The 22,220-nt window shown below is 44.3% G+C and overlaps 1 protein-coding gene across 2 annotated transcripts in view; it reads right to left on the bottom strand.

The window, feature by feature from the left end:
- Positions 1–11,614, bottom strand: part of LOC144684801 (inner centromere protein-like) — a 54,572-nt gene extending 42,958 nt beyond the window's left edge. Inside the window, exons 1-2 of one of the 2 annotated variants that reach the window (XM_078549036.1) lie at positions 11,548–11,614; positions 6,325–6,480 (exon numbers count right to left, since the gene is read on the bottom strand). In XM_078549036.1, the coding sequence (XP_078405162.1) occupies positions 6,325–6,473 (149 nt within the window). In that variant the 5' untranslated portion in view covers positions 6,474–6,480; positions 11,548–11,614. Of the gene's footprint in view, positions 1–6,324; positions 6,481–11,210; positions 11,301–11,547 lie in introns of those variants that run through there. The other variant, XM_078549035.1, reaches the window with a different exon arrangement.
- Positions 11,615–22,220: the final 10,606 nt, after the last annotated feature.

Genomic DNA, 22,220 nt, shown 5'->3' with positions numbered 1-22,220 from the left:
AAATGCAGCAGCTACACAAGAGGAAAGAGACCATGGAGGATTGGAACACAGACAATAGATTCCCCCATCACTTCGATACTTGAGTGTTCAGGGAAAAAAAAGTCTAGTCTGATGTAATCTTGGGTGGCATTAGACCTACTCTCAAATTGCATAGCCAATTGCAATTACTGTATATGAAGTCAGTGTTGAATGAATGGATGGAGGCATTGGCTTTGCGCCACACTCACTTGTCCTGAAGAGACATGACTGTTCTCCTCAAATAATCAAAAATTGCTTAACAAAGACTTTTCTATTTGGGTCTGCTCCCCCCACCCCCTGCACCATATTGGGGTCCAGCTTACAAGCTCTGAGGTTGGCTCTCAGATTGTCTTAGATATAAGTTTGGGATGCTCCGTGTTGCAGGTTCCCATGCTCAGCTGGCTGCAGAGCACTGCCTTTAGTCCGCAGGAATCCTCCACACGAACTACATGAGCGATAAGCTCCAATGAGCATGCTCTTGAAGCCAGGTATGCAGCACTTTACAAGAACTTTGCTGTTGGAATTTTGTCCTACCACTTGATGCTGCAACTAGATTTCAGACAGCGAAGGCGGAATGTTTCTAGTTATGTTGTGTGTTGCCATTAAGTTGCCCCAATCTTGCACTAGTGATGCAAGAACGGTAGATATTTTGTTTTTGAATAAAGATCATGTTATGCTCTTTCCAAAGTACATTAGTGAGCCTGCCAAATGCTGAGCTTCCTTTTGCCAGGTGATGGTCGATTTAGTCATCCAGCCTAGATATTGGAGAGGATATGCCAAGATAGCAAAACTTCTGTACTAAATGGAGAAGTGGGTTGTTGATAGCGACTATGGGGTCTTGGACTATGTGTCCAGGGGCAGATTGATACAAGATCTCGGTCTTTTTCAGGCTTGTCAGGCCAAAAATTGAGGCTAGGGCAATCAACAAGCAGCCAAATGCCCTCTAGAGTATGTACTATGAGAGCGCAGTCACCCGCAAACAAGAGTTCACTCAATAGCTGTTCAGTAATCTTTGTGCAGGCCTTGAAACTTTGCAAGTTGAAGAGGTTACCATATGTCCCAAATTGAACATGTACTCCTGCGTCAAGATCTTCGAGGGTGTACTGGAGCATGGCCGAGAAGTACATGGCAAACAGAACTACAGAGCTGAAGCCAATATACAGCCTTGCTTGGTGCCTTTGGTGACAGTAAAAGGTACCCAATGACATACCACTTTGCATCACACTGGCCATTATACCATTGTGAAACAAGCGAATAACACTGATCATCTTTTCAGAGCAGCCATATTTGTACAGAACCTTCCAAAGGCCTTCCCGGTTTACTGTGTCAAAAGTCTTGGCCAGGTTAACAAGCACCATATAGGTCGTCCTTATTCAGTTCACAGGACTTCTAAATTTGACATGCTGCAAAGATCATGTCTACTGTTCCCCATCCTGCACGCAATCCACAGTGATTCTGGGGGAACAGAGTCAATGGGGTAAGTGACAATCCAATTAAGAATAACCCTTGCAAGAATTTTTCCTGCTATTGAAAGTAGTGATATCCCAGTGATTATCAAAGATAGACTTGCTCCCTCTCCATTTGTAGTGATGAGTTATGGAGGCATCCTTGTAGTCTTGGGACACAGTGCCCTGGCTCCAGATTAGGCAGGAGATACCAGTGAGTTCCTGAACCATGCAAGTCCCTCCAAACTTTAATACTTCAGGTGGCATGCCATCAGTTCCTGCTTTATTGCTTTTGTGACTCCTGCTGGAGAAGGATTGAGAGCAAGCTCTTCCAGAATGTGGTGCCGTGGAAGCGACTCAAATGGTATCATTGCACCCAATGGATTGTTGGTTTTGGAGATTGCTAAAGTGCTCTGCCTAACGAGGGAGAATCACCTATTTGTTAGGTGCTGACTACCATCTGCTGAGAGACTGGGCATCACATTGTTGGTTTTGGGGCCATAGACTAATCGCGGACCTTAATGTGGAGCCTTCAGATCGTTTTTATCAGTAGCTGCTTGAAGCTCATCAGACTCGTTTTCCCACCATCAGTTCCTCATCCCAGTTTGGCCTGCAGCATGCGTTTTGCATGATGGTATCTGGCATTCTTTGGTGATTTGTCAGATTTTGTATATCTGTGAACACTCTGCACTTTGTTTAGAACAGGATTGACCAACCTTTGAGTGAGGGGCCACATTCAATTTCTTTTCCCCTCACTCAAGGGGCCAATGAGCAAATTTCAGCAAGATAAATGTTGGTACAACATTAAATATGAATTTGAAAAATGTAAAAGCAATAGCTTGATAATTTAAAAATTAATAAAAATGACCATTAAAAAGAGCAGAGCAGCAGAGCTAGAGACAGAATAGGTCCTGGTCATGGGGTAAGGGGTGGGAACCAGGGTTGAGCTAAGAAGTTGGGTTTAAGCAACACTGACCTTGCATTCGCCTCTGTTGGAGAATGGTGTGTGCATGTGCCCGGCTCACACTCACTCCACACCTGGGCCTGCGGGTTTTGGTCACTTCACGCAAAGGGGGAATTCTGGACAACAGCAAAAAGTGCCAAGACGCACTTCTTCACTCCACCCTGTCATAGACTCCAGCTACCCCAGGTAGAGACCAGGCATTGTTGCTGCAACTACTGTTCCTCGTTGCCTCCCGACCCACTCTGCCATTTTGACCTCTGTGCTCCTTTAGGGGGCTGGCACCTGCACAGGAGGGTGAGGGAGTCAATGCACCGTGGCCACTCACCTTCATACTGCTCTTTCAATCACAGACCATTTAGTCCCGCGTTTGCTACTGATTAATTCAAATGAACCTCAGCAGCAAATGCAGGAATGAAATAGCCTGTGATTGGAGGAGCAGCTGCTCACAAATCTTTCACTTAAACTTACTTGTATTTTGAACAGAGAGTCCTCAGGCTGGACAGAGGGGCATGGCGGGCAGATTGTGGCTGCAGGCTGTACGTTGCATAACACTGGTCTAGAAACTTGTCTTGGTCATTGCTGTTGAACCAGTCTTTGTGCTTCCATTTAAATGAATCCTAGGGCCTCAGAGCTGTGCTGTTAAGTGACATCCTTTAAACACTTCTTCCAAGAATCTTCAATTATATTATTACTCTCTGGGATATCAGCAGTTCCTGTGGTTGGTTTGCATTCCAGTTCTTGACTCTTGGCCACATCTTTAAGAGCATTTACAGCAAGCTTCCCTTGTGGCTTGACTGTGTCCTGAAGCTCCTTAGATTTTATCTTCAAAGCCGATGGTCAGTCCAGCATTCTGCACCTCCAAGGGAGCTGGTAGACTGCACGTCCTTGAGATCTATCATACAATAATGGTCCAACATGTGCCAGTGTTTAGATCTAGAGTGCGTCATTCACTTTGTCTGCTTGCTAGATGACTGTTTTTGTGATGGTTAGATCAAACTCACTGCATTTAGAAGGAGCTGGCCGTTGGCGCTTGGCTCTGCTAATACCATGGTGTCCTAGTGCGCCTCTCATATATTAATCTGTGCCCATTCAGGCACTGAAATCACCAAGAATAAAAAAAGTTTGTCCAGGTGAGGGGAGGTACTCCAATAATCTAGCTGAGATCATCACAGAATGCTCCTTTGACCTCATCTGTTATGTGTCATTGTTGGAGCATTAGTCTTAGAGAGTGTTACATGCTGGTCACTGGCAATACTTAAATGAAGAACCAGGAGTTGACTGCTGATCCCTGTTGGAAGTGTCAAGCTTGCATGCTAATTCAGATCAAATGGCAATATCCACACTTGACTGAGATTGATCCTTGGAATTGCCAATCCAATAGAGCGTGTATTTTGCACCAACCTCCTCAACTTGAGATTCTTCAGCAAGCCTTGTTTTGCCTAGGGAGACTATGTTGAGGTTGCACCTGCCCAGCATTCTCACTATGAGGGCAGTTCTGCGCTCTGGTCTCATTGTTGTCGAGAAACGTTCAGACATTCCATGAACTGAGCTTCTTACGATGACTAATCATGTTGTACTTCACATTTCAGCCCGGTGAATGGATACCAACCAGGAGTGGTAATCGGACAGGTGCAGGGAGAGCAGGTTGTTCAGAGTTCATTTTCATCCCCTTCCCCAGATTGGGGAGAGCAGTGCTGTACCCGAAAAGGTCTGCTCAGTTGCCCCAGGAAGCTACCAGCTCCACATCTGCCCCAATCTGTGGAAAGCAACCAACACCAAGGCCACCTGTGTACAAGGTTATGACTAAAGACTGCCAGTATACTTGTCCCTGTTGTCACTTCCCCTTCATCACAGGACTTGCTATGTCTGATATTTTGGTTGATGACTTGCTGGACAACCTGCATGCTGAGTATATTTAAGTGGGTGGGGTTTATGCAGAGCCTCTTGCACATTCTCAAAGGCAGCTAATACTACACTGGTACAATGTGTGTCACAAGCATAGCAACTGAAAGGATGCAGGTTTGCTTTTAAGAGCTGTTCTTTTCCTAGATGAGCTGCTGAGCAGGCTGAAGAGCCTCATCTACCCTTGACGCCGTTGTCCAGACCGTATTGTGATCTCCCACACTGTGAGCCAATATATACTTTGCCAGTTAACTGATTTCAAAGCCCCCAGCCAAAGGTTATCTTCTCCTAGGTAGAAATTGTCAATTAAGGCTGACAAGCCCTACCAAACTAGAACTATCTGGTTTAGAGGCACCAAACGCCCACCTTCACACCTCTGCCCACAGTTATAAACAAGGATCGGCAAATTAAGCTAAGCAGTAGGAGTATGATTAGGAGAGGCTATTTGAGAAGCTGACCTTATGGGACATTTTGTGGATAAAGGGCATCTTAACTCTTTACCACCCCAGTCCTTCCTAACCCTTTAATCACAACGGTGAAAATTTTAAAATTGAGGGATTGTCAAATAGGGAGTCAGCGAAGTCAACAAACACAGAGGTGTTGGGTGAATGAGATTTGAAGCGAGTTAAGATATGAACAGGTTTTTAGAAGAGCTCATGTTTACATTGGGTGGAAGATTAGGCCAGTCAGGAGAGCATTAGAATAGTCACATGTAGAGGCAAAGACAAAGGCAAAGGCTTCAGCAGATGAACAGAGGTAATATTACAAAAAGTGGAAGTGGGAGGTCTAGGTGACCGAGTAGATGTGTGGTCAGAAAATTGTCTCAGGGGTCAAACACGCAAGGATTGTGAACAGGCTCTCAGCTTACAACAGTTACTAGGGATGGAAACGGTGGACAGGAAACAGACAACTGTTCAGATCTCCCAATATTTATTAGGAGGACGTTTCTGCTCATCTGATGTTGGATGTCAGACAAGCAGTGTGACAAATCATAGCAACTAAGGGGTCCAAGAGGGGTGTTAAGATAGAGCAGACTGTTGTCTGCAGACATGTGGAACCTAATGTGTTTTCTTTGTCGAGGTGTAGCACATAGCTGAGATATAGAAGAAGGGGGCCAAAGATAAACTTTTGGGGAACTCAGGGGGTAGCTTACTGCAAAACAGCAGGCTTACATTGAGTTATGAACATTGCTATTCTTCACAGCAAGTTCCAACAATAATGGTGCTCCGTCCAAACCCCTCTCAACATACATTGAGCCTTGAGAATAAAGGTGCTTTTCTTGGAATCAAATCAGCCCAATTGCTCTACTGCAAGATTAACTGAAGTTACAGCCACAGATGGAAATACCAAATTTGATTTTTGATCCTCTGTGTGGCATGGAAGAATACAGAAACATTTGGAAAGAGGTGCTTAGATGGATTCCTGCATCAAACACAGGGCAATGGTTCAAGCAATAGACAAATCTCAAGGAAGTTATGGCTGCTTGGTGAATCAATGATAGCGCTATTCACTACAATGCTGCCAGCAAATTGTCATCTGATTTTTTTGGGGATTTTATTTTTGTGATTTGCATCTTACTTGGAATCATAAAACTTGCCTTAATTCAGCCTTTGACAATGACAGGAGTTGACTTTAATAAACCATTAACAAACAAATCCACAATGATGTATTGAACTAAATGCTAACTGAAAACTCTTTTTCCTTAATGATGTCAAATGCTCATGACAAAGCCTATGTTCACTGGTCTTGGCAAAAGATTTTGAATAGCCTACCAGTTAGGCTGGTTGTCAAAAGAAAGTTGTGGAGTTATACAAAATTTAGACTTCCAGATTAGTGCAGATTCAAAGATCATTTCTGGGGCTAGCTACCTTAACCAACTTCACCATTAGGGGAGGAAAAAAAAAATCTATATTTGACGTTACTAAACTGACAGTAGATCAAAACAAGATGTAAAGTGGGTAACATGGAGTTTGCCATGCCTAGGACAGTTTTTACCTGATAAACATCTTTTTGGCCTCCTCCTGGATTTCTTCCAGCCATACTGTATTTTCTTTGAAATCTTCAAGAACAGTATTGAGTTTCTCACCAAAATACTTCAGCATGTTATCAGTGTCCACCATTATGATTGCTGTTCTAGACGCCATGATGTCACTGATTGGCCCAAAAAAAAAGCAAATTAAAATTTAGCAGAGCAGACAAAATTAAGTGATTTAAATTACCTGGTTAAACTTCAAGTTGGAATGTGTGTCCCTGTAAAGGGTGACAGCCCTCTTGAGAAAAAGGAAAACATTGCATCATCCAAGAACCATTAGTCGTTGTCAGTGCTTAGCTAGCCTATCACAACTGGGGAACAGTGAAAGCATAAAATAGTGTCAGCCTTGGCTCAGTGAAGTTCTTCCCTGAGTCAGCATGTCATGGATTTAAGGTCCATGAGACTTGAGCATCACCTCAGCTGACACTTCCGCATAGTAACGAAAGCACGCTGCATAACAGAGGCACAATCTTTCAGATGCTACATTGAACTGGCCATCTACCCTCTTAGGTGGCATAAAAGACCCTAAGTCACCATTCAAAAGGGAACATCCAACACTACCAAAATTAAAGATTCTGGGAAATACAGCATTGTTATAAGGAAGAACCTTTATGCGCACTTATCAACTGCCACTTCTCCCCACATTACAACAGCGACCATACTTTGGAAGTACTCCCTAGGTTGAGAAACATTTGGAATGTCCAGAGTTGGTGCATGGGTATACACAAATCAAGTTTTTTCTTCCTTAATTGACCTGTGCAGCAAAATATAAAAATAGTGCTATGGTTTGCTTAAAAAAATCATTCACAGGATGTGGACATCACTGGCAAGGCCAGCATTTATTGGCCATCCTTAATTGCCCTCAAGAGGGTGGCAGTGAGTCAACATCTTGAACAGCTGCATTTTGTGGAGTAGATACTCCCATATGGTGGGTAGGGAGTTTCAGACCTAGAGACGACATATTTCCAAGTCAGGATGATGTGTAATTTGCAGATTGTGTACCTGTGCATCTGCTACCCATATTCTTCTAGATGGTACAGCTTAGGGCTCGAAGGTATTGTCAAAGAAGCCTAGGTGAGTTGCTGTAGTGCATCTATTACATAGTTCGCACTGCAGCCAGTGCGCCAGTGGTGGAGGGAATGCTAACCAAACGAGCTGCTTTGTCTGAGCTGGGATTGACTTTGTGTTTTATGAGCTGCACTCAAACAAACAAGTGGAGAGTATTCCATCTGTTTTGTGCTTTGCATAGGGTGGAAAAGTTTTAGGGAGTCAATTGCTGCAAAATACCTAGCCTCTGGCCTGTTCTTGTAGCCACAGTATTTATAAAGCCGGTCCAATTATGTTGGCGACCACCATTCCCATTGCCCCCCGTGTCAACCTTTGTTGCAGCTTGTGTGGATGAGAGCAGGGGCAGCAGGGAGGATGAGCAGACTGACCATGGCAGTGTGTGCAGGAAGCCATTCAAGTCGAAGGAGTTAAAAGGCATATAGTTGTAGTAGTGGACAGCATAGTTAGGGGTAAAGACAAGATTCTCTGCAGTCAAGAGCGAGAATCCCAAAGGCTGTGTTGCCCGCCTGGTGCCAGGATCAAGGACATCTCCTCAGGCTGGAGAGGAACTTGGAGTCGGAGGGGAAAGGATCCAGCTGTCATGATTAACATGGGTACCAAAGACCTAGGTAGGATTAAGAAAGGGGTTCTACTAAAAGGGTATAAGCAAAATTAAAAAGCAGAACCATAAAGGAAATAATCACGGCTCACTCTCTGAACCACAAACAAATTTACATAGCATAAATAAGATCAGAGCGTTGAATGCGTGGCTCAAAGATTGGTATGGGAGAAATGGGTTTCAATTCATGGGGCGTTGGCACCAGAGCTGAGAGGGGAGCTGTACCGTTGGAACGGCCTTCAGCTGACCGCACTGGGACCATTGTCCTAGCGAATCATATAACTAGGGCTGTAGAGAGGGCTTTAAGCAAAATAGTGGGGAAAGGAGGGCTTACGCGAGGGGAGATTGGAAAGTTAAACAGAAAGGAAAAGGCAATAGTGCAAAGCAATACTAACAGAACGTGACAGAGCGTACAAAGTGTGCACCAGCAAATAAGGTCACTAGAGAAAAATGGTATAATAAAGGCTCTTTATCGGAATGTTTGCTATCAATGAATTGATAGTAAAAATAAAAAATGAGTATGATAATCGCCATTATAGTCAAGGCTCCAAGGGGGCCAAGGTTGGGACCTGAATATTCAAGGGTATTTGACATTTCAGAAGGACAAGAGGAAAAGGAGCTGGAGTATCTCTTAATAAAAGATTACAGCAGTGAGAAATTATTTTGGTTCAGAAGGTCAAGTTATGGCATCAGTTTAGGTTCTTGCAGCTTGTGTGGTAAACAGCAGGGACTGCAGGGAGGATGAGCAGATATGCCAGAGGTGCAGGGAACCTTTAAAGTGGAGGAAGTTAGGTGGAATGTAGTTGTACTAGGGGGACAGTATAAAGCAAAGGAAAAAAGTAACTGGTGAGAGAAATTTATAGCCCCCCTAACAGTAGCAACACATTAGGACAGAGTATACATCAAGAAATAATGGGTGCTTGCAAGAAAGGTGCTGCACTAATTGTGGGTGACTTCAATCTTCTCACTGATCAGACAAATCAAACTGGCAATGGTAGCCTGGCAGATAAGTGGGAGAGTTTCTTAGAACAATATTCTGAAACCTACCAGGGACCAGCCTATTTTGGATCTGTTAATATGCAATGAGACAGGACTAATAAAAGACCTCATAGTAAAGGACCCTTTAGACAAGAGTGATCATAACATGATGGAATTTCACATTCAATTTGGGTGAGAAATATGGCCCATTTATCCCAACTCTTTCCTGTTACCCAGCCCTCCTATCCACCCTAATGTATAACCCTGAACACCATGAACTCTTGTCTTGTGTAGTAACCTTATATGTAGCACCTAATGAACATGGGCCCATTACTAGTATCTTAAAATAAAGACAATTTCAAGGGTCTGAAAACAGAATTGGCTAAATAGGTTAAAAAGGTACAATAGTGGAGAAGCAGTGGCAGACATTTAAGGAGATATTTCTTAACTCTCAACAAAGATATATTCCATTAAGGAAGAAAGACACTACAAGAAGGATGCTAACTAAGTTGGGTGATATCAAATTGAAAGAAAAGGCGTTCAATGCTACGAGGATTAGTGGTAGCCAAGAGGATTAGGAAAGTTTTAGAAAGCAGCAAAGGGTAACTAAAAATGTAAATTGGGAGAAATTAGAGTATGAGAAAAACTAGCAAGAAATATAAAAACAGGCAGTAAAAGTTTCTACAAGTATACAAAAAGGAAAAGAGTAGCTAAAATGAGCATTGGTCCCTTAAGTGCATGAGACTGGGGAATCAATAATGGAAGTAGAAGACACAGAAAGCATCCCAAGAATAGCTGAAAAATCAAGAGGCAAAGGGGACAGAAGAACTTGGGACAATCATTTTAACAATAGGAATAATGGAACTTAAGGCTAATAAGTACCCTGGAACTGATGGCATGCATCCTAAGATCTTAAAAGAAGTGGATAAGTTAACTGTAATCTTCCAAAATTCCTTAGTCTCTGGACAGGCCCCTCTGTTCAAGAAAGGAGGCAAAAAGCAGGAAACTATAGGCCAGTTAGCCTAGCATCTGTCATTGGAAAAAAGCTAAAATCAATTTGATAGTAGCAGGACATTTAGAAAATCATAATACAATTAGACAGAGTCAACATGATTGTGTGAAAGGGAAATGGTATTTGACAAATTTATTAGCATTCTTTGAGGATGTAATAAGCAGGATGGATAAAGCAGAACCAGTATATGTCATATATTTGAATTTCCAAAAGCCATTTCATTAGGTGCCACATACAAGGTTACTACACAAGATAAGAATTCATGTTGTTCAGGGTTATGTATCAACCATCCCATCCATCCAAGTCATTTACAGAAATTGTAAACAGTTGAGGTCCCAGCACTGTGGCATTCCACTCATTCATTACATCTTGTCAACCCGAATGTTAGTTATCACTTATCAGCCCAAGCCTGAACGCTGTCCATGTCTTGCTACACACAGGCACAGGCTCTTTCATTATTCAAACTTTAAATGGAATTGAACACTGTACAATCATCAAGGGGCATCCTCACCTTATGATGGAGGGAAGTTATCAATGAGGCAGCAGGTTGGGTCTGTGGCATTGCCTTACTTCTAATTGTAACTGACATCAATTGTTAAACCGGTGCACTAAATTAATGTGCACAAGAACACAACCACCTATTTTAATATTTTAGATATGAAAAATGCAGGAACTGCATCTCAAGAATGTGCAGCAAACAGGTTAAATAGCGAAGAGGATACGAAGTCAGATGAGTGCGTGGAGATAGCAGAAAGTAAATATGCTGGAATGTACACGCTATGAAACTAACAAGTTTGCCGAGGCCGGTGACAAATATCCAGCCTCACTGCGCCATGTTGCAGCTCAAAACACAAAGGCACAAACCAAACATTCCCAAAATGGGGCTGAGAGAGGAACTAGTTCCACTTACAGCCCATCTCTGTCCCACCGCCGCCCCCCCCCCCGCCCCCGCCCCCCGCACCGGACATTTAAAGTCAATCCTACAGCAACTAACAGACAAAATCCACTTTCCGGGAGCGGCCGTGTCGTTCCACAGACGGCAGCTTTCTACCACTTCACACAGCCCAGCGCCGCCGGGCCTCCCGCTGCTGGAGAGTTTGCTGAATCCACCCTTGCACCCGCAGGGCTGGGGAAAAAAATAGGCAGCCGCAGCCTCCAGCCCGACCTGACACAACCACAGAGCAGCCACTTACCGGAGGATCCCGGACAAACCGAGCACTGAGCAACCACCGCGCGCCCTAACCCGTTTAAACTTTTAAATTCTGCGGCAGTTACAGAACGAGCCAATGGCGGCCAAGGAACTGCCGTGACGCACAGGCGCCGGAACTGACGCAATACGTTAAAAAGAAACTACTGCGGATGCTGGAAACCTAAAACAAAACCAGAAAAGGCTGATAAAAAACTCAGGTCTGACAGCATCGGTGGAGAGAGAAACAAAGTATGTTTCTTCAGAGCTTCTACAGACGCTGTCAGACTGCTGGGTTTTTCCAGCATTTTCTGTTTTTGTTTCTCCTCCTCCACAGAGCTCACGGTTATGCAGTATAACGATCAAGTTACATCCATGTCTTCCTTTGTTCTCCACCAAGGAGTCCCACCCAGGGCCCTCCACCATGTCATCCATTTCCTGCACTTCTGATCTCATCCCTTCCTCCCACAACCATGATTCATTACCATTGTCCTCACCTTCCACCCCACCAGATTCTCCTCCACCATTTTCACCAAGTCCAGCGTGATGCCACCACCACCTGTTCTCTGCTTTAACCTTTCAGCATTCCAAAGGGACACCTTGGTCCACTTCTTGGTTAACCCTAACACCGTCTCCCTTCCGCAGTGTTATGTGTATTGAATGTCTTGTTTGGCTTGCCGTACTTTGCAAGCCAGTGTATTATAGAATCACAGAATCCGTGTTTTTTTGTTAGTTCAGTTACTGTAATCAATAAACGAAGCACCTTGTTCAAGCGCCGCTGCGCCTACGTGAGTATTTATGAATCTCTAAAAGGTTATTGGCAGTACCAATATTGAAACATAACAAATTGGCGACAAGGACGACGGACCTTTGCAGTAATGCCACTCGAACAATGAAACAGCTAGTAAAAGGAAATTACCAGTAAAAGAAGCGCACCCACCGATACTCCCAAAGCACAAGGTTCAAAACCAACGAAATCCCTGTAAAGTTTAATAAAAAGAATTGCTGCTGCTCTAAAGATTAAAGGAAAAAAGGCAATCAGAGCACGGAGCAGTGCGATAGCTATTCAGATCAGGCCCATTTATCCTTTAAACACAGAGCTAAGAAATCTCCCACCGCACTCCTGAAGTAAAAAAAAAGGGCATCTGAAAGAGCAGAAGGAAAAAGAAAACACCAGCCAGCAGAGAAAGTGCTGCAGTGATTTTATTTTCAAGCACTTAAGAAAAAGAGACACACGATTGCGGGGATCCTGAGAAAAGCGTGGGAAATCTACAACTGCAGGGCCAACAGCTGCAGACAGCCCCCAAAGTTCCAAAACAGGACAAAAGAGAAAGGAAAGAACCCAAGAGAAAAGAAATGCTCTTACCTTGAATGTGTGTTTTTTAAAAGTTTAGAAAAGGCGGCCCACAAATGCTGGGAGCCCACCAAATGCCAAAAAGCACCGGAAAAACCACAGAGACCTAACTGGCAGTTGCCGACAGCCTGAGATTTAAAAAAGGGTAATGTCTTAAAGCAGTAACAGCATTTAAAGTGGTAACTGAAAAAGAACGAAAAGGAAACGACGGTAAACAAAAAGTACCTGAAAATAAAAATGACTACACTCTCTGGACCCATGGGACATTTCGATGAGACTGTTTAACAGTGGAGCTCTTACCCTGAACGCTTTGAGTTTTTTGTCCTTGCAAATGGAATTGAAAATGATAGGTGGTAACTTTCTTAAGTGTGATGGGAGCTAAAATCTTTAGCTTATTAAAAAGCTTGGTGCAGCCTGACAAACCTCGCACAAAATCGTATGAGGACAAAAGTCCTGGAGATGCATTTTTCCCCCTAAGCTACTTGTCATGGCAGAAAGATTTAGGTTCCACAAAAGAAGCCAAGGGAGAGAAACAATTGCGCAGTATGTTGCAGTACTTAACAAGCTCACTGAGCATTGTGAAATCAAATAAGCACTGAATGAAACCTTCTGTGACAGGTTGTCTGTGGCCTTCGTACTGAAGTAATCCAGAAATGCTCCCTGACAGAGGCTAACCTCGTTTTGCAGAAAGCCATAGAGATTGCAATTTCCATGGAACTGGTCACAAAAGAAGCACTGCAGCCGAGTGCTTCAACTCAAGTGCATAACGTGACAGTTGAGTGTGCACACAAGTTAGAAAGCAGTCAAGAACATTACTGTTGTGGAAAGCCTGGTCACCATCCATCTGAATGTTGGTGCAGAGGCCTTGAATGCTGTCAGTGTGGCAAGAAGGGACACACTGAGCGTGCCTGTAAAAACAAAAAAGTAGCAATGAATCAGAAAGGCAAATCAGAGAAAAAGGAATACGCCCTTGGGTGGAACAAGAAGAAAAATCTGCATGTCATACAGCAGGAACGGGTGGACCAAAGTGACACCGAGTCCGAAGAAGAAGGGCCCCTCCACATCTTGTCAATAGCAGGTGGTTCACAGGGCTACTGGGTAACACCACTGCTGGAGGGCCAACCAATACATATGGAACTTGATACAGGGGCAGCAGGTTCTCTGGTCCCAGTTGCAGTATATAAGGAGAAGCTTAAACATCTTCCCTCGATGCCTGCAAAAATCATTCTGAAAACATTTACAGGGGAATCCGTACCTATGATGGGCAGAACAGAAGTTAAAGTGGAACTGAATGGACAGACTGCTAAGCTACCACTGTTTGTGGTGAAAGGCAACTACCCAGCTTTAGTTGGACAGTCATAGCTTGAGAAGATCTGGTTAAACTAGGCAGAAGTACACAGCATTGCAGAAGAAGAAACTGGTCTGACAGCTGTTATTAAAAAACATGCTGTTGTTTTCAAAGGAGATTTAGAAAGCATGAAGGGAATCACCGTAAAATTGAATATCAAAGCTGACTCTCAACCAAAATTTCTGGAGACCAGAACCGTGCCTTATGCCATACGACTGAATGTTGAAGCTGACCTGGAGAGTTTGGTCAAGATAGGAGTCATGGTACCAGTCTCCCATAGCAAGTGGGCAACATCCATCGTTCCAGTGCTCAAGAAAGACGGCTCCATACGCATCTGTGGAGATTTCAAGGTTACTGTTAACTCTGTGTTGAGTAGCTTTTTGCTGGCCTGGCTGGTGGACAGAAATTCGGCAAACTAGATCTATTCCAGGCCGATTTACAAATGCACGTTGATGAGAAGAAGTCACAAGAACATCTGACCATCACAACACACAAGGGACTGTACCGATATTGCCATTTGCCTTTTGGAATAACATTACCTCCAGCTTTGGCTCAGAGGGCCATGGACCAGATCCTGAGAGGCTCGCCTGGAGTTCAGTGCTACCTGGATGACATCTTAGTAACAGGCAGAACTGATGAGGATCATATCAAGAACTTGGATGCCACCCTACAAATACTAGAGGAGACAGGCGATCCAGAGATCCTCTGGAGATCTTCCTCCCACAGCTTCCAACCTGATAGTCGCCCAACCTCGGACGGCCCGCTTCTACCTCCTACCCAAAATCCACAAACAGGACTGTCCCGGCAGACCGATCGTGTCAGCCTGTTCCTGCCCCACGGAACTCATTTCTTGTTATCTTGACTCCCTTCTCTCTCCCCTTGTCCAGTCCCTTCCCACCTACATCCGTGATTCCTCTGACACCTTACGTCACATCAACAATTTCCAGTTCCCTGGCCCCAACCGCTTCCTCTTCACCATGGACGTCCAATCCCTCTACACCTCCATCCCCCACCAGGATGGTCTGAGGGCACTTAGCTTCTTCCTTGAACAGAGGCCCGAACAATCCCCATCCACCACTACTCTCCTCCGTCTGGCTGAACTTGTTCTCACACTGAACAATTTCTCCTTTAACTCCTCTCACTTCCTCCAAATAAAAGGTGTGGCTATGGGTACCCGCATGGGCCCCAGCTATGCCTGTCTCTTTATGGGGTATGTGGAACATTCCTTGTTCCAGTCCTACTCTGGCCCCCTCCCATAACTCTTTCTCCGGTACATCAATGATTACTTCGGTGTGGCTTCATGCTCTCGTCTGGACCTGGAAAAATTTATTAATTTTGCTTCCAATCTCCACCCCTCAATCATTTTCACATGGTTCCTTCCTTGACCTCTCTGTCTCAATTTCTGATGATAAGACTGTCCACCAATATCCATTACAAGCCTACCGACTCCCACAGCTACCTCCACTACAGCTCCTCACACCCCGCTTCCTGTAAGGACTCCATCCCATTCTCTCAGTTCCTTCGCCTCCGTCGCATCTGTTCTGATGATGCTACCTTCAAAAACAGTTCCTCTGACATGTCCTCCTTCTTCCTTAACCGAGGTTTTCCACCCACGGTCGTTGACAGGGCCCTCAACCGTGTCCGGCCCATCTCCTGTGCATCCGCCCTCACGCCTTCTCTTCCCTCCCAGAAACATGATAGGGTCCCCCTTGTCCTCACTTATCACCCCACCAGCCTCCGCATTCAAAGGATCATCCTCCACCATTTCCGCCAACTCCAGCATGATGCCACCACCAAACACATCTTCCCTTCACCCCCCCCCCCCCGGTGGCATTCCGCAGGGATCGTTCCCTCCGGATCACCCTGGTCCTCAACCCCCACCTATGGCACCTCCCCATGCCCACGCAGAAGATGCAACACCTGCCCCTTCACTTCCTCTCTCCTCACCGTCCAAGGGCCCAAACACTCCTTTCAAGTGAAGCAGCATTTCACTTGCATTTCCCCTAACTTGGTCTACTGCATTCGTTGCTCCCAATGCGGTCTCCTCTACATTGGAGACACCAAACGCAAACTGGGCGACCGCTTTGCAGAACACCTGCGGTCTGTCCGCAAGAAAGACCCAAACCTCCCTGTCGCTTGCCATTTTAACACTCCACCCTGTTCTCTTGCCCACATGTCTGTCCTTGGCTTGCTGCATTGTTCCAGCGAAGCCCAACGCAAACTGGAGGAACAGCACCTCATCTTCCGACTAGGCACTATACAGCCTTCCGGGCTGAATATTGAATTCAACAACTTTAGATCTTAAACTCCCTCCCCCCATCCCCACCCCGTTTCTTCCCCCTCCCTTTTTTTTCAATAATTTATATAGATTCTTCTTTTCCCACCTATTTCCATTATTTTTAAATCTACAACTAATACCTTGTTAGTCTTTCCACCCCATCCCCACTAGAGCTGTACCTTGAGTATCCTGCCATCCATTCTTAATTAGCACTTTTCTTAGATAATATCACCACCTTCAACACTTCTTTGATCCTTTTGTCTGTGACATCTTTTGATTATCTGCTCCTATCACTGCTTGCTTGTCCCCACAACCACCCCACCCTCAACTTCTCTCTCCCCCCGCCCCCCACCTTAGACCAGCTTATATTTCACCTCTCTCCTAACTATACTTCAGTTCTGCCGAAGGGTCATGAGGACTCGAAACGTCAACTCTTTTCTTCTCCGCCGATGCTGCCAGACCTGCTGAGTTTTTGTTAAAGACTAGAGGAGTTTGACCTATGGGTTCGCAAGTTTTTTCAGCCCTCTATGTGATATTTGGGGCACGTCATTGATGCTGCTGGGCTTCACAAAGCACCCTCCAAGGTCAAGGCTATTGTGGATGCTCCAGCTCTTCAGAATACCAGCCAGCTTCGTTTGTTTTTAGGGCTACTGAATCATTGTGGGAGATTTGTTCCACAGCTGGCAACCCTGCTGAAACCCCTGCATGAGCTTCTGTGTCAGAGCAAAGCCTGGAAATGGAGAAGAGCCTGTGACACTGCATTCAAGAAGGCTAAAGCAGCGCTGACAGGTTCCGAGGTACTGATGCACTTTGACCCCTCCTTACCTCTACAACTTGCATGGGATGCATCGCTTTATGGATTTGGGGCCGTTGCTTCACACATAATGCCCTCAGGTGTGGCAAGGCCCATAGCGTTCACTACACCGACTTTAAGCAAAGTAGAGAGCCAGTGCACTCAGATCGAACGCAAAGCACTGGGAATCATTTTCCAAATCTGGAGATTTCACCAGTACCTGTTTGGATGGAAATTCACACTGCTGACTGACCATCGACCACTCACCTCAATATTCGGTCCACACAAGGCATCGCTTCTTTAGCTGCAAGCAGAATGCAGCATTGGGCATTGATGTTGGGTGCTCACAAATATGACATCAAATATCAAAAATCTACCTTGCATGGCAATGTTGATTGCCTTTCAAGGTTGCCACTACCGGTCAGCCATATGGCACTGCTCAGAAAGACATTTTCTACTTTGCACACATGGAGAACACACCCATCACGTCAGTCCAAATCAAGGCGGCTACTCGAGTGGACCCAACATTGTCCAAAGTCATGGACCTTGTGATGCATCGCAACTCTTCCCCAAATTTCTGATCTCACCTGACCTTCATCCTTATGTTTCTAGGAGGATGGAGTTTATCAGTCACTTCAGGATGTTTGCTTTGGGGCACGTGAGTTATTATTCCGCCAACATTGAGGAAACCAGTGTTGGACCTACTGCATTTTGGACACTGTGAATAGTTAATATGAAAGAGATTGCAAGAAGTTACTTTTGGTGGCCTGGCCTGGACCAAGACATTGAAGCCAAGGGAAGATCTTGTCCTTCATGTCAGAGTGTGAGAAACAGACCTCAATTGGCACCCCTCCACCCATGGAATTGGCCGGAAAACCCTGGGCAGCGCATCCACATTGACTTCGCTGGACCATTTGAAGGAACAATGTTCATGGTTGTTGTGGATGCTCATTCCAATTAGCCAGAAGTTTCAGTCATGTCCTCTGCTACAGCTGAGAGTACAATTCAAAGGTTAAGAGAAATGTTCAGTCATTACGGGTTACCAGAACAACTTGTGACCAACAACGGATCTCAGTTTGTCTCGCAGGAGTTTGAGAATTTTTTGAGAAGCAATGGAATTCATCACATCACCTCAGCACCATACGACCCATCCACCAATAGGTTAGCTGAGAGATTTGTTCAAACCATGAAACACACTTTTAAGTTCGGCACGAGGACATTCCTCCATTCAAAAACGTCTGGACACATTTCTGCTGACATACTGAAACATGCCACATGCAACGACTAAAGCATATCCAGCATTCCTACTAATGGGACAGCAACTGCGCACTTACTTTGATCTGCTGAGACGAACAAAAACACAACATTTTTTGCAAGATCAGCAATACAACAAAATGGAGAGAAGAGCACAAAGATCAAAGACAAGAATTTTCTGTTCTGGACGAGAGGTTCTAGCTCATAATTACGCTACCGGAGCTAAATGGGTTCCTGCTACAGTGATTGCTCAGACAGGACCTGTTTCTTACACTATCCAAACTGCGAATGATCTCACCTGGCAGAGAGATTCACAATAGGAAACTTTCTCCAGGGATTCTTAATACAAGACGCTGCACTGTGGAGGTTTGTAAGGGCTGCTCTTTCACCTCGTTCAAATCTACGTAATGAAGTAGCAAAAGATAGATTGAAAGTTATAGAGATAGATTTTGGACATGTTGATCAACTGTTACTAATCAAGCACCATCTAAGGATACACCTCTTATGGAAGAGCCATCTTCAAGTCAAGAAATGCTAAGTCCAGCCTCACCTCCTCAATCTAGTTCAACTGAAGTTGAAGTCGTCTCACTTTCACATGCATTGGGCACAACTTCAGATTTGGCTACAACTCCTAAATTGCCATCAGTCTCTGATGAACATTACCCTGTATAAGCACTGGAAGTCCACCGTAACCCACACCGGGAGAGAAGACCTTCTGAGTGTCTGAATTTATAAAGTCAGAGACTTGAGATGGGTTCAATGGAAATAGAGGCAGTTTACCCTCTTTCCCTCATTCAGGAAATGTTTTGTAAACTGACATTTCCAATAAGGGAGGAGGAATATGTTATGTATTGAATGTCTTGTTTGGCTTGCCATACTTTGCAAGCCAGTGCATTATGAGATTGCAGAATCCATTATTTTTTTGTTGGTTCAGTTACTGCAGTCAATAAACGAAGCACTTTGTTCAAGCACCTCTGCGCTTACATGAGTATTTATGAATCTCTGAAAGGTTATCGGCAGTACCAATGTTAAAACATAACACGTACGGCACGTTTCCATGCAAGCGCAGGAGATGTAATGCCAATCCTTTCACTTCCTCCCTTTAGGGTTGCCAACTCTGGCTGGACATATTCCAAGAGATGTCACAGAAAGCCAGTGGCGTGGCACAAGCAGGTTCTAAGAGTGCAAGAGACGAAAGCACACCGAGGTCCACTGCAAAAGTTTATTTCATACCAGCTGAAACTTCCTGTATAAATTCTCACCAAGTTGCATAATAGTTTCATTTTTTTAAAAAAATCAGCTAGGACAAAATCCATCTCTATAACTTTTAATCTATCTCTTGCTACTTCATTATGTAGATTTGAACGAGGTGAAAGAGCAGCCCTTACAAACCTCCACAGTGCAGCGTCTTGTATTAAGAATCCCTGGAGAAAGTTTCCTACTGTGAATGTCCCTGTTTGTACAGAGCGGGAAATACATCCCTGTTATAAAGTAAAGCCCCACTGTTCGCGGAGGTTACATTCCCACGAAATCTTGCAAACGGCACAATCGCAAACGACATACATGCTTTTCAATGGGAGTCAATTAGATAGCTTCCAGCAATGCGAGGGCAGCACTGGTTTGTGCAGTTACTGCACAGCGAATTGTGGTAAGCAACAGACAAGGGGAACCTCTGAGCTCAATGTTGTAACAAAGGAATCCAAATATAGACTCGTCTGCTCTTTTAACATCCAAGATGTATTGAAAATTTTAAAAAGAGACAATCCTCATTTAAGAAAAAGATGAATCACTTAAAAACTGGCAGACAAGCTTTTTACATAAGACGACAAATAAATCAGTAAACATTTCTAAATTGAACAGAGCCATTATTGCAGCTCTGAACCCAGAGATTCGGACATTTCCAGGTTAATGTCTCCGTTCGGGCTGCACTTGCTGCAACCATTCCAGGCACCGCTTCTCACCCCTGTCAGAAAGGTGCTTAAAAAAAAATTAACTGTCCACAACCAGGACTAATGGGACGAATCCACTTCCAGAGGCTTCAACATCATCTCCCTGTTAAAACATGTCAAGGTCTCAGCTCTGTCATGGCTAATGGAATAGATTTCATTTAGTGCCTTTAATGCGAGAGAGGAAAGAAAATGCAGATAAACGAACAATTGCTCATGTAATGGGTGATCTGGGGTATAAAGGCTTTAGTGCGGGTAAGCAAATACGCAAACAAGGAAGTCGAAAGGTGGGACTTTACTGTACAGAACAGGATTTCAATGAACTGCCCTGAGGTTCATCTTGTCCTAAAGTGGAAACTTGAAAAACAAGTAAATGCTTCCAATTTCTGCCAGGATTAAAATCCCATGAAGATTGATATTTTTCTCCTCCAAAATGAAATCCCATTAGGATTAGCTTCCACCCAAAAGATAGGGAGAAACTTGTTCTGCCGGCACTGCACTCACCTACCTCGAGTTTCAGGTCTCTCAGCACATAAATAGCTTTCTAGGCTGGCTTGGGTGATATGGTACGAGTTTTCCAGGCAGTTGAAAGTTCAGTTGCCCTTGCAGCAGTGCTCGCTCCTTGATTTACCTCCTCCTTTCCTTGGGGTTAAGGTTCAGCACCAGCGGGAAACCAGGCAGCGCAGCAACTTTAGTGAGCACAGTATGCGCTGGTTTACGTTTTACGTGATCACTACAAGCGCAATCAGATCACCATTTTCAATGAATGATGAATGACCAGAGCTTCTGTATGAATTATGAGCATTATTTGCTTGAAAGATCGCTTTAAAATCTCCTGGACTAGCCACTGAGAGATTGACGATGAATCCAATAGACTCCCAGCCAATACAGGATGGCTGGCAACCCTACCTCTCTTCTCACCAGCCAAGGCCCCAAACACTCCTTCCAAGTGAAGCAGTGATTTACTTGTACTTCTTTCAATTTAGTACACTGTATTTGCTGTTTACAACATCAGGGAGACTATACGTAGACTGGGTAACCGCTTTGCGGAACACCTCCATTCAATCCACAAGCATGACCCCTAGAGCTTCCTGTCTTTTGTCATTTTAATTCACCACCTTGCTCCCACCACTCTGACCTTTTTGGCCTCGGCCTGCTAGTGTTCCAATGAAGCTCAGTGCAGGCTCAAGGAACAGCACCTCATCTTGGCACTCTACAGCCTTCTGGACTCAATATTGAATTCAACAACTTTAGATCATACCTCTGCCTCCATCTTGATCTCTGTTTTTTTCTGCTTTTTTTGCTGGTTTGTTTTCTTTACTCCTTCTTGTTGCATTCAGATGACTGCTATATAGTTATTAGATAGCTCATCTGGACACAACATTTGTCTCTTTACTATACCCATTAGCACTCTCTTTGGCTTTTGCATCATGTATTCTTTTGTTAGTTAACCTCTCCTTCCCTCCACTCTATCACAGACTTTCCATTTTGTTCTTCCTGCTCCAATTCCCCCCTTCTACTGGCTTAAAAACTCTTACATTTCTATCTTTCTTCAGCTCTGATAAAAGGTCATCAACCTAAAATGTTAACTCTGTCTCCACAGACCCTGCTGAGTGTTTCCAGCTTGTTTTGTTGGTATTTCAATGGATTACTTCCTGGTTTCAAAACTTACTTCCAATTCCATGTATAATGACTTCACTAAGAATGGTTCAAACAATAGAGGAGCCAGACAAGGCAAGAGCTTCTTCAAGGTTGACCATTGAAAGAACTCCTGTGTGCTTAAGACATAGTTTTGTTGTGCATACATTTTACTGCAATTTGTTCTCCTCCCACACCACTTCCCCCAGAGGCTCAAAACTGGAATATCTCCCTCAGGTATTACTTCCTGTTACAATCCAAATTTACTCAAAACAATCTCAGCATCAGCTAATAACCACTTCTTCACTTACCCCTTCTCATATTCTTTGCAGCCTTAGTGGTGTCTCGCACTATATTTCCGATAGGTGCTCTCAGTAATTAAAAATGTCACTTTCAACTTAATAGG

This window comes from Cetorhinus maximus, chromosome 9, assembly GCF_964194155.1.
Source record: "Cetorhinus maximus chromosome 9, sCetMax3.hap1.1, whole genome shotgun sequence".
Taxonomy (NCBI): domain Eukaryota; kingdom Metazoa; phylum Chordata; class Chondrichthyes; order Lamniformes; family Cetorhinidae; genus Cetorhinus; species Cetorhinus maximus.
Note: the sequence above shows the minus strand (reverse complement) of the source record. Positions and strands in the feature narration are given on the sequence as shown.